At 39.6% G+C, this 16,905-nt stretch overlaps 1 protein-coding gene across 1 annotated transcript in view; it reads right to left on the bottom strand.

The window, feature by feature from the left end:
* PTAR1 (protein prenyltransferase alpha subunit repeat containing 1) overlaps positions 1-16,905 on the bottom strand; it is a 63,288-nt gene that overhangs the window by 40,586 nt on the left and 5,797 nt on the right. Inside the window, exon 2 of the mRNA XM_060199732.1 lies at positions 14,349-14,518. Within this exon, the coding sequence (XP_060055715.1) occupies positions 14,349-14,518 (170 nt within the window). The remainder of the gene's footprint in view (positions 1-14,348; positions 14,519-16,905) is intronic.

The raw sequence follows: 16,905 nt of genomic DNA, 5'->3' as shown, positions 1-16,905 counted from the left end.
ATCCAGTAATTCCTCTCCTGGGGTTATACCCCAAGGACTCCATAACACCCAACCAAAAAGAGGTATGTACTCCTATGTTCATAGCAGCACAATTCATAATAGCTAAAACCTGGAAGCAACCCAGGTGCCCAACAACAGATGAGTGGCTGAGAAAGCGGTGGTATATATACACAATGGAATACTATGCAGCTATCAAGAACAATGAACCCACCTTCTCTGACCCATCTTGGACAGAGCTAGAAGGAATTATGCTAAGTGAATTAAGTCAGAAAGATAAAGATGAGTATGGGATGATCCCACTCATCAACAGAAGTTGAGTAAGAAGATCTGAAAGGGAAACTAAAAGCAGGACTGTTGGGAACATGTGTAAGCCTGATAGAGCTTAGGGAGAACCAACCCATCTTTGGATGGAGGTCTGAGAAGATAACCTTTTGGTAAGTCTCTCTCAACTGAGGTGAGCATAAGGGGGGAAACTCAGACTTGGTTCTTTCCTTCTTGACTCTCAGGCCCAGATACCACAGTACTTCTTTCCATTAACCACAGGCCACATGGCTGCAGATTCACTTATTCAAAGTCACCTTCTGATCACAGAAGAACACAGCTTATCACACACATCATCACACACCTCAGACCCCAGACAAGAGAAATTCCAAACTATATGGCTCTTTGATATCCATCTTCTCTGTCTCACCCTACTGGTTTAACCCCTATGCTTCTCTCAAATACCTTTGGATAATTAAGTTGCTTGTGTTATGGAGAATAACTGTCTTGTATCTCATCAATTCCTGTCATACCAGCCCCCTACCTTAAGGGCATGCTGACTGTTAAGAAACCTGTAATTTCTGTCATATTTCAACAATAATTACCTCCATTGCTTTTCTATTTAACTTATGTCAATTTTGCTAATAATCGGACTCTAGGATTCTGGGACTCAAGGACTCAGATTCTAGATTCACGCTAAGAGTCCCCTGGTGTCTTTTACTTCGTGTCACCCCTGTTGTGAGCGATAAAGAACCAGCCCGTTACCTTTCCCCTGGAGGCCACCCTGCCGGAGAAGGAGAGAGACACCCCGAAACAGGACCTGATCAAATTGTAAGTAGGGCACCAAAGTAAAAACCCTGTGGTGAGGGGTAGACATGCAGCTTCCTGGGCCAGTGGGGGGTGGGAGTGGGTGGGAGGGATGGGTCACAGTCTTTTGGTGGTGGGAATGGTGTTTATGTACACTCCTAGCAAAATGTAGACATATAAATCAGTAGTTGATTAATATGAGAGGGGGAAAATCAATTGTATGTCTCAAAGTTTTTCAAAACACAAACTGAATCTTTTTAATATATAGGCTGTGTATTTGATATGTGGACTCTCTCAAAAGCCTAGACCAAGTAGATTAGAAGCATCCAATAGCACAGCTATACACAAGATACTGGATACTGTACAGCAAACCATAACAAAAGGACTTTTCAAAGTTAACCCAATTACCAAATAATGTGATGATAACATTAACTGTCGATTGTCTTTTTGAACCCTAAGACAGCAGGAACCTCACATCTCCAGTATAGAGCCCCTACTTCCCCCAGTCCTGGAACCCTTGGATAGGGCCCACTTTCCCGTTAGCGTCTCCCAATCCATACCAAATAATATTGCATCCGCCAATCACAACCTAACCAACGCATCAATTGCCACCTCAACATGCTTCACCTCAGACTGTGTCCAGAGACTCTACGTGTGGAATGACAACTCTTCAGCTTCATTACTCGGGTGAGACCTTTCCTTTTATAGTACACTCTAATTTCATCTCAGGTGGTTCACTTTCTAACAAAGTCCCATAACCTAGATATACACCAGTTTCTGTGAGAGAGAGCTTATGTTCACACGTATCCATAAACTACTGCAAAATATATACCTGAAAGCAGTAGTACACTAGAGTTTGCAGTGAGTACCCCCTAACACTTCCTCTCCACTATTCCAAGCTTTGGGTCCATGATTGCTCAACAATTTATTTGGCTTCATATGTTAACTCTCTTTTCAATCACCAGGTTCCAGATGCCACCAGGATGCTGGCCAGGCTTCCCTGGATTGAAGACCCCACCAATGTGTCCTGGAGCTCAGCTTCCTCAGAGACACACCCTACTAGGGAAAGAGAGAGGCAGACTGGGAGTGTGGACCGACCAGTCAACGCCCATGTTGAGCGGGGAAGCAATTACAGAAGCCAGACCTTCTACCTTCTGCAACCCTCAATGACCCTGGGTCCATGCTCCCAGAGAGATAGAGAATGGGAAAGCTATCAGGGGAGGGGGTAGATTATGGAGATTGGGTGGTGGGAATTGTGTGGAGTTGTACCCCTCCTACCTTATGGTTTTGTTAATTAATCCTTTCTTAAATAAAAAAAAAAAAGAACTGATAGTCTAGATATTATAATAAACAAGACCTGTTCTTGCATATTAGAAGCTTACTATTAGATGGAAAGAAGATATAAACAAGTAATTTATTTATGAAACAAAATATATTCCAATAAAAAACATAACACATTTAGGAAAATACTAATGAAGTTACAATTAATTTTTACTGTAGTTGCCAGAAAAAGTTATATTGAATATAGTAGTAAAGGGCACTGTAGATCAATGGAAAAAGTATCAATAAAGGTAAACAAGTATGAAGCCTATGTGCTCTCAAAGTAATTATGGATCACAGGGCTAGAACAGAATTTAGAGTGGTGTATCAAGAAACTAGAACCTGATCTCAGCATCCTTGTCCTTCATTGTTCTTCTTTTACATGCACTGCAAAGAAGCATACCCTACCATTCTCTAAATACTCCTTCTACTCATCTACCTTCCTTTTATCTTAACACAACTGTTCTACCTGTTTACTATAGAAATACAGACTATAGTACGGGATGATCTCACTCTCAGGCCAAAGTTGAAAAACAAGATTAGAAAAGAAAACACAAGTTGAACCTGAAATGGAATTGGAGTATTACACCAAAGTAAAAGACTCTGGGGTAGGTGGGTGGGTGGGGAGAATACAGGTCCATGAAAAATGATGAATGAAATAGTGGGGGTTGTATTGTTAAATGGGAATCTGGGGAATGTTATGCATGTAAAAAAAAAAAAAAAAGAAGTAGAAACGCAAAGCAGAAATTGACTGAGTTTGGAGTATGGCACCAAAGTAAGAAAGCAGAAGTATACTAGAGTTTGCAGTGAGTACCCTCCCTAACACTTCCTCTCCACTATTCCAAGCTTTGGGTCCATGATTGCTCAACAATTTGTTTGGCTTCATATGTTAACTCTCTTTTCAGTCACCAGGTTCCAGATACCATCAGGATGCTAGCCAGGCTTCCCTGGATTGAAGACCCCACCAATATGTCCTGGAGCTTAGCTTCCCCAGAGACCCACCCTACTAGGGAAAGAGAGAGGCAGACTGGGAGTATGGACCGACCAGTCAACGCCCATGTTCAGCGGGGAAGCAATTACAGAAGCCAGACCTTCTACCTTCTGCAACCCTCAATGACCCTGGGTCCATGCTCCCAGAGGGATAGAGAATGGGAAAGCTACTGGGGAGGGGTGGGATATGTAGATTGGGCGGTGGGAATTGTGTGGAGTTGTACCCCTCCTACCTTATGGTTTTGTTAATTAATCCTTTCTTAAATAAAAAAAAAAAAAGAAAAAAAAAAGAAATACAGACTATTCTATTTCTAACAGAGGGAAAAATATTTTTCATTATTAATAAGGGTTTTCATGACCTACTAGCTGGAAGCAATCTTTCTGAACATTCTGTATCTTACTTTGTTACTGATCTTGTATAAACAATGTCCTCTTGTTTAGATTATAATTTTTCTGGAGGCAGGTCTTGTCGTAATCTCAAGATTACGTATTTACAAAGCAAACTATGAGAAAAACATGGTCTCTGCACAAAAGTTCACATCTACCCCATAGTCAAGTGCTAAGAGCAAAGGACTGAAAACCATATTGCCTGGATTTAAATTCTAGTATCTCCACTTAACCTATGCAACTTAATGTCTTTGAACTTCAGTTTCCTTATCTGTGAAATGGGTTGGGGGGGCACACATCAATTTCAGTGTAAATAATGCGGTTCATTCCATTTCTTCAGTTAACACATTGTGAGTACTCAATATTTGATCAACTAAATACCACTGCTACTAACCACAAGTATTTCTCATAAATTAATCAAAGAAAGTTAAAATGTGCCAACTGTTCCTAAGGTAAAACTTATAATAGTTTGCAGTGAACCAATGAGTTCAGCAAGCAACTAAAAAGACCTACAAAAAAAAAAAAAAAAGACACCATAAAGTACTTAGTCAAAACATTTCTTTTCCTTTTTTTTGCCTTCAGGGTTATTGCTGAGGCTGGGTGCCTGAATTACGAATCCACTGCTCCTGGGGGTTATTATTTTTTCTTTTTTGTTGCCCTTGTTGTTTAATGTTGCTGTCATTATTGTTGGATAGGACAGAGAGAAATGGAGAGAGGAGGGGAAGCCAGGGGGGAGAGAAAGATAGACACTTGCAAACCTGCTTCACCACTTGCAAAGTGACCCTCCTGCAGGTGGGGAGCTGGGGACTCGAACAGGGATCCTTATGCTGGTTCTTACGCTTTGCAGTCAAAAAGTTTCTACTTAGACCAAGATACCCTCCACACCTACTTCCTATTTCACTTCCCTCAATCACTCCAAGGCTAATCTACTTGGACAAAGTAAGGAGTACCAAAGTTGGATAAGGGCAAGAGATGGGAATACTCTGATGATGGCTCTTTTGGTTACTACCAAGCCACTCGATCACCTGGGTCCCTAGTCATGGAATCCTGGGATTCCCACACAGACATGATGGGCCTAGACTGCTAACAGATCCCTGTCGCCACTGTCACTGGTCATCTGCATCAGCAACAACAAAATGGACCCCTTTCTGGTCCCCTTTAGGACCTTGTCCTCAATGTGGATCAACAATGGTAGGGACTGCTCCATTCTCTGAAGGGAGGCTGGACAACATACTCTACCTACCACCCAAGGAAGATGGGTCCTGAAATTAGTGCAGTCTGGAATGTTCCTAGCTGTGACCACAGAATGTGAGCTCAGACCTACTAGGATGTAGAGGTTACATAGGCTCCTGTGCTTAATATGGGTCCCAGATCAAACTGATGGGGCAATTAACAATATTTATATACTTTTCCCATATTTGGGAGCTACTCTCTTCTCTGATCCAGCTTTCTAGTCCTTTTTCCAACTATGACACCATCTCCCCAGATAATAACTTGGGTTCACTTACATATTAGATGTCAGGCTCAGGCAAAAACTAGTAAAGTGATAGGCCCCTTGGAATATACCTAAAATAGACCTACTAGCCTTTTCCAAAATGGAGACCCCAAATCTTTATCTGCAATACTCTTGCCTTTAGGTTCATAATTAGTCAAAGTTCTGCTTTATATCTTACTTCTTTTTCAGCCACCAGGTTCCAGATGCTACCATGATGGCAACCTGACTTCGCTGGACAGACGACCCCACCAATGTGTTCTCGAGCCCCACCTCCTCAGAGCCCTGCCCCACTAGGAAAAGAAAGAGATAGGCTGGGAGTATGGATCAATCTGCCAATGCTCATGTTCAGCGAGGAAGCAATTACAGAAGCCAGACCTTCCACCTTCTGCACCCCATAATGATCCTGGGTCCATACTCGCAGAGGGATAAAGAATACAAAAGGTCAGGCGGTAGCCAGTGGGTTAAGTGCACATGACACAAAGTGCAAGGACTGGCTTAAGGATCCCAGTTCAAGCCCCCGGCTCTCCACCTACAGGGGGTTGCTACAGGGTGAAGCAGGTCTCTAGGTGTCTATCTTTCTCTCTCCCTCCCTGTCTTCCCCTCCTCTCTCAATTTCTCTCTGTCCTATCCAACAACAATAACATCATGGCAACAATAACAACAACAAAATGGGAAAAAATGGCCTCCAGGAGCTGTGGATGTGCAGTGTAGGAATGGAGCCTCAGCAATAACATTGGAGACAAAAAAAAAAAAAAAAAAGAAAAGCTATCAAGGGATGGGATGGGATACGGAGTTCTGGTGGTATGAATTGTACCCCTCTCATCCTATGATCTTGTCAATATTTCCATTTTATAAATTAAAAAAAAGTTTATCTAGAATTGTGAGGCCCCATCAACAACAAAATATACCAACAGTTCCTGCCTAATAACCGCAAAAGTCCTAAGACCCTTCTCCTCTGAGAAATTCCTAACTTCATGATTTAAGTCTCAGATAGGATCCACCTAAAGAACAAAAACAAAAAACAAACATTCCAAGTCAATCTAAGACACAGAGGTGAATTAAAATGTCAAAAATGAGAAAAGGTCAACAAAGGTGAAGCAACTATATTACATACACTTACGAGTAAATGAGATGTGCGTTTTACTTGTGAAGAATGTGTTTTTCTTTGTTCTTATTCCTCACTGGCTCTGTCTATATAAGTAAAAGGGAAAAAAATTTTCTTGAGAGCATAATTCATGCCAGGGACTATGCTGGTATGTATTCCTCAGAACAATCCTCTGTGAGAACTATTACAATTTCCTTCATTTGGTATAGACGTAGGAAGAGGTTAAGTAATTTGGCTAAAGTCACTGCTAAGTAACTTCAGTGTGCTAATGAACTGAATGTGCTAAGATTTCTTGTAAAGCAAATACACTTTCCAGATTAGCACAATCTTCAATTAATTTACCTTCAAGCTGGAATTGAACAAGATCTAAAATAAACATGTAATGACTAGGCAGACAGTGCAGCTATAGACGCCTGAGGATCTACAAGTCTCAGGTTCAACCTTGTCACCATCATATGCCAGAGCTGAGCAGTGCTCTGGTCTCTGTCTGTCATAAAAAATCAAGTAATACATCTTAGTAAAAAAAGCTTTAGAAAAAATTCATGATACATTATATTCTAAAAATGGTACAAAGTCAGCATTCACCTGGTAATGGTCACTGGGTTTGATAACTAAGTTTTCATGCACCTAGAAATAAATGCAATGTCAACTTGAATTAGTTAACCTTTTCCTCCAAAATTCATTCAGGGTACTACAAGAAGAGAAACCCAAGACTTAGTGGTAAACACCAAAAAATCCTGTTTATTACAGAATGTGGGCATTGAATAGATAGAAGATAAAGCCAAAAACCAAATTCTTGTTTCTTATTTGATAAGTGTCCATTTAATACATGAATGTTTTAAGTAAAAGCATGAATGTTTTAAGTAAAGGATAGCCACAGTCCTCCTTCTTAACAAACATATTATCGCTGGGGAAAATGTTTATCAAGTATGGTTAAGTTTTACTATGCAAGTAGTTTAAATAAACAACTCCTAAAATAGCACAGAGAAGTAATTATTGCTCTAGGAGAAAGAAGCTTTTGTGGGTGTGTGGATGTTGTCAACCACGACAATGATAACATAAGACATAAACCTAGCTTGAACAGAGACATGGAGGTAAGATGGTAGTATAGCAAAGCCCAAGAATGGAGAGGCATTATGTTCTGGCTGGAATATTTACTGAATTCCTACAAACTCAAGTGATTTTAGGGTTCAAATGAATGCCAAATAGCAATGAAACAAATCAGATGATAAGTAACAACTGACAATCTACCTCAGTGTCTGAAGGGCGTAAGATTGTAGTAAATCGGCAAATTTGCCTGATAATAAAGAAAATAAAGTTACTAGCCCCAACCAATTGTGACCATGAGGTCTTTAAACACACAAAGCCTCTCAATTTTAAGTGAAGACAGAAATCCAGATTTTCATTCTAATTTTAAAACTTGATCCTAATTTTAAATGTTTATTCAACTAATTATTAACAATTTAATGAAATGTTTCTGCACTCAAGCTTCAGTATGGGGCTGAGAATCCACATCCTCTGATATGAAGGAAAAAAGCAGGTTATGCAGACTTTGGACAGATCCTGAATACTATGCCACTGAGTTTGAATTCTACCTTTGTCGTATAGGCTTCATGAAATAAAATGGAAAATAAAAAGGAAATTTACACACACACATACACACACACACACACACGAAAAGCAGTTCTGAAAATATGTTTCTAAACAGTGTTGCTGGGAAGTGTTTGAAATAACTGGATAGTGGCAAGACAGACATGAGTAACAGAAGAGAGACTAAAACTGGTGTAGGTCACCTAAGAGGAAATACCATTTGTCAGGTGAGAAATAAGTGGACAGTAGCATCCTGGAAGGTGGTGTCATGGATACAGCATTGGACTCAGCATGAGATCCTGAGATTGAGGTTGCCGGCCTTCTTTGTGGTAGGATGCTCTGGTTCCTTCACACATAAATGAAATTATATATGTATTGGAAAGAAATGGTTTTTAAAAGCATAGTTAAAGATTGAGATGTGGGTTGGGGAGAAAAGGAACGAAGTAAAAGATGATGGAAAGGCCATTAGGGCCTAGAGCACAAGGCAGTATACTACCCTGCCAGGACACCAAAGCTGTGACTTTCTCAAAAATTAAAATCATAGCATCATTTTTGTTCTAAGCTAGGTATGGCTATGAAACAACAAGATAAAAAAAAAAATAGTCTCTAGGCAATTAAAGAGATATACTATTATATGTAATTTTCACCGGGTTGTTTCTCTGGAGATCCCTTATATCTATAATTTTCCCAGACATCTATGTAATTTAGCAAATTAATGACAGCATAAATTCAGTATAGTTAAAAAGAAAAAAATATCTAAAGAATAATGGTCACTTTCCATTACAGAATAATAAATGTATATATATTTTAAAGAATTTATTTACTTATTCATGAGAAAGATAGGAGGAGAGAAAGTAAGAACCAGACATCATTCTAGTATGTGCTGCAGGGGATTGAATTTGGGATCTCATGGTTGAGAATCCAATGCTTTATCCACTGTGCCATCTCCCAAACCACCAGAATAATATATACTTAGGGGATGCCTAGGATTTTCCTATGATAAGTCAGACAGAAGCTAAAATTCCTGAAATTTCATTAATTATCTTTTCTTTTTTTAAATGTTTTTATATTTATTTTCCCTTTTGTTGCCTTTTATTGTTGTTGTAGTTATTATTGTTGTTGTTATTGATGTCATAGTTGTTAAGACAGGACAGAGAGAAATGGAGAGAGGAGGAGAAAACAAAGAGGGGGAGAAAAAGACACCTGCACATCTGCTTCAATGCCTGTGAAGCGACTCCCCTGCAGGGGGGGGGAGCCGAAGGCTCAAACTGGGATCCTTACACTGGTCCTTGCACTGTGTGCCACGTGCGCTTAACCCACTGTGCTACCACCCGACTCCCAATTATCTTTTCTTATATTTTCTTTTAAAAAAAGTTTTAAAGGCAAAATAGTTTTGTAAAATAAGTGTTTTCCCCTAACATATTTTACTTTCCCCCCCCCCCCTTCTCTTATTCCCTTAGCAAAAGATTCACCTCTGCTCTAACTGCTTTAGCTCACAAGTCTAGCAGAATATTCTGATGTAAATTAGTCAGCATTTACAGGTGTCTTTCTGTCAAATCAGAAACTTACTGTTGGGTGGGTGGTGTGTGTGTTTTGGGTGGGTGGCGTGTGTGTATATGTAGCTCTAGGGCCTCACATATGCACAATTTAACTGCTCTAAAGATTTTTCATTCTTTATTTCAGACAGAGAATGAGACAGAGAAGGAGAGATACAGTATCAGAGCTTTCCTCAGTGCCATGGCACTCCTGAGTGGCACAGGAGCTTGAGCCCAGGTCATGTGCATGGCAAGGCACTTATAGTACCAGCCAAGCTGTTTTCCAGAGCTTCAATTCCAAGTTTTTACCAACAATGTAAGTCAAACTTGGTGGTATGTGGCATGACACTGAGCTACGCTGTCCTTGCTCTAACCCCAAACGAAAAGTGAAGCTCTAAACAGCTTCCATGTAGCCAATGGTAGCATAAAACCATGTTGCTTCTGTATATATGTAAAGCTGCATCAGAAAATGTGGTCCTAGACCTCTAATAGATCCCCCTCTCTACCATCACTGGTCACTTCTACCAGGAACACCATCATAAACTCATCTTCAACTGTACCCTCACTATGAACTAGCAATAGTAGGGACTGCCCCACTTTACAAAGACAGGCTGGGTCATCCTATTCTGCCATTCTTAGACTGTTTCGGAAGTGAATGCAGCCTAGAGTGTTCCCAGACATGACTATGGACTGTGAGCTCAGTTTGACAGGGACTTGGAGGTTGCAGACTCTAGTGCTAAATGTGAATTCATGTGTACCCCAGGTTAGATCATTGTGGTTAACAGCTATATGCATTTATACATTTCAAGTTTTCGAGTAACTCTTTGCCCTAATCCTGCTTCCTAGTTTTAATCTCAACTCTGACATCATCTTTCCAGACAATATTTCTAGTCCACTCCCATGATAATTATCAAGCTTAAGCAGAGATTACTAAGACATAGGCTCCTACGAACATTCTTAAATTCCTAGCTCCCTTCTACTCTAAGGTCTCTACTTTCATTTACCCTATTTCTTTTTTATGGTTCCTGTTTATTAGACTTTTTAAAAAATTTCTTTATTGGGGAATTAATATTTTACATTCAACAGTAAATACAAGTTTGTACATGCATAACATTCCCCCGTTTCTCATATAACAATACAACCCCCACCAGGTCCTCTGTCATCCTTCTTGGACCTGTATTCTCTCCACCCACCCACCCCAGAGTCTTTTACCAATTCCATTTTAGGTTCTACTTGTGTTTTATTTTCTGATCTTGTTTTTCAACTTCTGCCTGAGAGTGAGATCATCCCATATTCATCTTTCTGTTTCTGACTTATTTCACTTAACATGAATTTTTCAAGCTCCATCCAAGATCGGCTGAAAATGGTGAAGTCACCATTTTTTACAGCTAGAGTAGTATTCCATTGTGTATATAGACCACAACTTGCTCAGCCACTCATCTGTTGTTGGACACCTGGGTTGCTTCCAGGTTTTGGCTATTACAAATGGTGCTGCCAAGAACATATGTGTACACAGATCTTTTTGGATGGGTGTTGGGTTCCTTAGGATATATCCCCAGGAGAGGAATTGCAGGATCATAGGGTAGGTCCATTTCTAGCCTTCTGAGAGTTCTCCAAACTGTTCTCCACAGAGGTTGGACCAATTTACATTCCCACCAGCAGTGTAGGAGGGTTCCTTTGACCCCACAACCTCTCCAGCATTTGCTGTTACCTCTTCTGATGTATGACATTCTCACAGGAGTGAAGTAGTATCTCATTGTTGTCTTTATTTGCATTTCTCTGACAATCAGAGACTTGGAGCATTTTTTCATGTGTTTCTCGGCCTTTTGGATCTCTTTTGTGGTGAATAATCTGTCCATGTCCTTCCCCCCATTTTTGGATGGGGTTATTTGTTGTCTTGTTGTTGAGTTTGGCAAGCTCTTTATATATGTTAGTCATTAAACTCTTGTCTGATGTATGGCATGTAAAGATCTTCTTCCATTCTGTGAGGGGTCTCTTGGTTTAGGCAGTGGTTTCTTTTGCTGTGAAGAAGCTTTTTAATATGATGTAGTCCCATAGGTTTATACTTGCCTTAGTCTTCTTTGTAACTGGATAAGTTTCATTAAAGATGTCTTTAAAATTTATGCGGAAAAGAGTACTGCCAATATTTTCCTGTAAGTATCTGATAGTTTGTGGTCTAACATCCAAGTCCTTGATCCACTTGGAATTTGCTTTTGTATTTGGTGAAATAGTGGTTCAGTTTCACTCTTCTGCATGTTTCAACCCATTGTTTCCAACACCATTTGTTGAAGAGACTCTGCTTTCCCACTTAATAGTCTGGGCCCCTTTATCAAAGATTAGATGTCCATAGGTGTGGGGTTATTAGACATTTTATCCTGCTTTCTATCTTACTGCATTTCAGCTGCCAAGTTGCAGGTGCTCCTATGGTTCCATTTTACTTCTCTGGGCAGATGACCTCACCAATGCTTCCCAGAATCTCACCTCTCCACAGCCCTTCCCCCCTAGGGTAAAAACAGCCTGGAGGTTATGGATTGACCTGTGTCTACCAGAGAAGTCAGAACTCCCACCTTCTGCACCCCAAAAAGAATTTTGGTCCATACTCCCAGAGGGGTAAATAAGAAAGGTTCCAATGGAAGGGATGAAATTGTACCCATATTATCTTACAGATCTGCAAATCAATATTAAATCACTAATAAAAAATTAAGGGGAAAAAAACAAAGTCGCACCAGAATGCAAATTTTAGATGCCACCTACTTGTATATCTTTTGCCTGAGTCTTCTTGGGCCTAGTAAGACTAAAACTACAAGATAAGAAGATTCAGCAAAGCCTGCCAATATCCAGAAAGGCAAAGTAAAATAAATAAATAAATGGAAATGGAGAAAAGGACTTGGAAGCCTACAGGAAGAAGGCAAATTGAGCTAATACACATGTATGAGCAATAAATAATGATCTGAAATAACAGCCTTTGCTACTTTGAAATCCATACTGTTTCTTCTCTACAAGACCATCACTCTCCATCCAGTCCCCAGCCTGAGTTAGGTATGTGTTGGCTTAATTGTGCAATTTCTTTATGTCAGAACATACAAAATACAGTTTTGTTTGGAAAAAAAAATAACTTGAATTTAAATTGTGTTATTTTTCACTTTTATGTTACTGACACCTACTATATAATCCTAGGATGAGGGAATGAATAACAGAAGACTAGTAACAGATAAACGTAATACACTTAACTACAAACTTAGTTATGCCATAAACAGATGTAGCCTTATAATTAAGAATGACATGTAAAAAGACTATTTGAGTAAAATACCACACAGAACACAGAAACTATTTTACATTAAAGTTTCAAATCCTTTTTTTTTAATTGCCTCCAGGGTTATTGCTGGGGCTCAGTGCCTGCACCATGAATCCACTGCTCCTGGAGGCCATTTTTCCCCCCTTTTGTTGCCCTTGTTGTTGTAGCCTTGTGGTTATTATTGTTGTTGATGTCGTTCGTTTTTGGATACTACAGAGAGAAATCAAGAGAGGAGGGGAAGACAGAGGGGAAGAAAAAGATAGACACCTGCAGACCTGCTTCACCGCCTGTGAAGTGACTCCCCTGCAGGTGGAGAGCCAGGGGCTCGAACCAGGATCCTTACGCAGGTCCTTGCGCTTTGTGCCACGTGCGCTTAACCCACTACGCTACCGTCCGACCCCCTCAAATCCTTTTCTACTGATTTAAATGTGAAAGAACCATTAACCAAGTATGACAGTATATTAAAGACAGTACTTGGAGAAACATAAGGAAATCAGCTATGTCAAATGTTTGGCAACACTATTCTCTACTCAAGCCCAAGCTTCCTGAGTAAAGGAAACATGCATTATTCATCTTTTTATCACTTGCAATCCTTAGAACAGCTTCTGGTATGAGTAGGCCCTTGATAATGGCCAACAAACTGGTAATTAAAATTCTCTATGGAACAAAGTTCTTAGTCAAAATTAGCTACAGGCATAACTGAGCACTTTTGAAATTAATGCTGTATGTGGGAAGAGAAAGATACATCACAAAAACAGTTGAGAACACATTCTTGGAGGAGTACTTTCTAAAAAAGTGAGAATCAGGTCTCATTTTACCTAAAAGGCAAACAGAGCTGTGTACATGAAGGTTTAATATCACATTTAGGAGGAAATCTAAGAAACAAGACCTGGCAAGGTGAGCTGAGATAGTTAGATGCAACGAAGAACTATCTCAAAGAGCCAAAGAGGTAATGCTGGGTGGCTTTCTTTTGCTCATTTCTGCATGGAACCAAACACAGAAGGTCAACACTCAGCTGGGACTCACACAGAAGGTCAACACTCAGCTGGGACTCACAGGTGCAAGGCATTTTTATAAATCATTGAGCTGGTTCACAGTATTGTCAGCAACATCAGAACTCCCTTCAGCTAGACTGTTAGTGAAATGAGTTCTATGGCTCCTAGAATACTAAAGGATTAGAAACTACTGAATCTGAGATACTAGAGTCCTTTTCAATCATTAAAAAAAAAAGAAAAAATTAAGTTAAGGATGCTTTCTTCAAATACTATTTTTAAAATAACTACAATATATAAAAAGTTAAAAGACGTTTACTGTATGTAGACTGAAATTGTACTTGCAGCACTTTCCAAAGAATCCCCACAAATGCAAAATTTGAAAACTACAAGTTTTCAAATACTGAGCTAAAACTGAGTTCCTCACTTGACAGTCAGATTAAGCACATGCCATGCAGTAAATGAAAGTAACAGATCTAAGACGCAGGACTGCCAACAACCTGAGAGGTTTCTTCCCGCTATACCGCAAGCTGTCTCTCAAAGCCAGAGGAGGACAGAACCTCATACTTACCATCTTTGTTCAGCCACTGCTTTCTTGTTCGGTACAAAAGGAGTTTCTTGTGGACGTATGGTAAGAGGAACTTGACACACCAGCTCTCCACACCAAGTTTGTTTTCAACCAGGACTATGGGACTTCGGTTGTATCTAGCTTCAGGGCACTGGATCAGGCCAATTTCATCTCTTAAGATGTAAAACATAAGAAAGATTAAAGATATAGTTTTTTCAAAAATTTCAGGTTCAACAGAGAATTTCAGAAAATTGCACATATTTTCCTTTCTTAAAAATATTTAATTTACCCAAAGGATGGGAGACATAATCTTTTTTAAGTTTGTTTATACTGATAAAAATAAGGGGGGGGGAGAATAGTATCTTCTCGTCAGTATTAACATGGGAATTAATATTGTCTTAGTTTCTGGATAAAATGTGAAAATGTGTTTAAAATGTTTAAATGCACATGCTCTGTGACCTAGTAATTCTATTATTCAGAAAACTATGCTAAAACATATAGAGGATGTCATTGCAACACGATAGCAAAGCTGAAAATAATTTTAATGTGTATCTATGTAAGACCCACAGAATATAGTTTATCTATGTTGTTGATAGAGTTGCAAAGAACAGAATGAGTTGGATCAGCATTTGCTGGGTTTAACAATAAAAAACCTGCCAACAACAGTGTAAAGCACACTCCCCACCCCAAACTCCACTGTCTGGCTGCCATTTTTTCCTTCCTCCTCCCCCTTTTGATCAGACAGAGAACAACTGAGTGCGGAGAGGGAGACAATAACATATAAAATGAAGTATGCTGGATAAATAAGAATTAGCTCAGGGGTAAAGTACTAAAAGATTTCCTAGGCAGTTGATGGACCCCCAACAAACATTTTTGAATGATTTTAAATTATTGAAGGGCAATTTCAGTTCATCTGCACTCTCTAGCTGCTTTTTCTTTAAATATTTTTATTTACTTATTTTGGCTAGAGACGGAAACTGAAAGAGATGGGGGAGACAGAGAGAAAGAAATACTTGCAGTACTGTTCACCATGCATGAAATTTGCCCCCTGCTGGTGGGGACCAGGTGCTTGATCTTGTGCACTGTAATAGGTGTACTCAACCAGGTGTCCCACCACCTCGCCCTTGCCCATAGACTTTTAAGTGAATTAACAATAGCACTTCATTATAGCCTATCACTTACAGCTCACCAATTTTTTACTTTGTCATTTGCTTTTCATAAGAGACCGGATGGTACTGTTGTGTTTCAGAATTTTGGATGAGGGTGTTGATAGCAAGTGACTTGTAAAATTTACATGGTTGGTAGTACACCGGAGACTGGCAAGAACCCTAGACCTCAGAAGGCTGCATGCTCTTGTCTTTACATCCTGCTATCTCTAGATTTCCTCCCCCCTAGAGCTTTACATTCCATGATAATGACTGTCTTTATTCTCTTTATATAAGAACAACTGCCAAGTTTCTGAGTCATAAAAGCTGAAAGCCAAATGAGACCTGGCAGTTCTTATGTTCAGAAATAGGTGGTTCCACCATTTTTTAAAAATACTTATTTATTTATTCCCTTTTGTTGCCCTTTATGTTTTATTGTTATAGTTATTGTTATTGATGTCATCGTTGTTGGATAGGACAGAGAGAAATGGAGAGAGGAGGGGAAGACAGAGAGGGAGAGAAAGACAGACACCTGCAGACCTGCTTCACCGCCTGTGAAGCGACTCCCCTGCAGGTGGGGAGCCAGGGGCTCGAACCGGGATCCTTAGGCTGGTCCTTGCGCTTTGCACCACCTGCGTTTAACCTGCTGTGCTACCACCCGACTCCCAGTTCCACCATTTTATAAATGAAGAAATTAAGGTCTGCACAAAGTATGTCTGCTTCTTAGAAATTTTAGTGATTATACACATAGATACCAGATTATTAGTTGAGCATTTGATTGTTGGTAATAAATAAAGACAGATCTTTACATTGTGATTTTAAGTTAAAAGTCTGAGACCTTCAAATAGACTATATCCAGAAGTTAGGAATTTTTTTTTTTTAAAGTTTAAATCATATACATATATGACTGAACCTACCTTTGGTGCCTCAGACACCTAAGTCTTGTCTTTCTTAACCATTTAAGTTAACAAGACATAACACTTTGGGCCCCCAAGACCTAATTTTAAATTAGATTATCTGGAACGAATGATTAGTGACATGCAACATCTAGGGCCTCTTGCCAGTATTCTCATGAAATAACCTAGAAAATAGGTTACTTCTTAGCTATCCAGTATGTATGGATATATGTAGACAGATAGATAGAGGTGTGTGTGTGTGTGTGTGTGTGTGTGTGTGTGTGTGTGAGCTGACAAGCCCAAAGTTTTATTTGCTGAGTTTTTTTTAATAAAAATAATTTATACAACTGATTAGGAAATTTAAAATATGCAACTGGTGGTGGTACACCTGGTTAAAGACCTGGGCTCAAGCCCCCTCCTCCCCGCCTGCAAAGGGGAAGCTTCACAAGTGGTGAGGCAAGTACTGCAAGTACTTTTATATGTTATTTCCTCAGAAAGAAGTATTCTGACCTCATTTAA

The sequence above is a fragment of the Erinaceus europaeus genome, chromosome 10 (assembly GCF_950295315.1).
Source record: "Erinaceus europaeus chromosome 10, mEriEur2.1, whole genome shotgun sequence".
Taxonomy (NCBI): domain Eukaryota; kingdom Metazoa; phylum Chordata; class Mammalia; order Eulipotyphla; family Erinaceidae; genus Erinaceus; species Erinaceus europaeus.
This window is presented reverse-complemented; position numbering and strand designations above follow the sequence as displayed.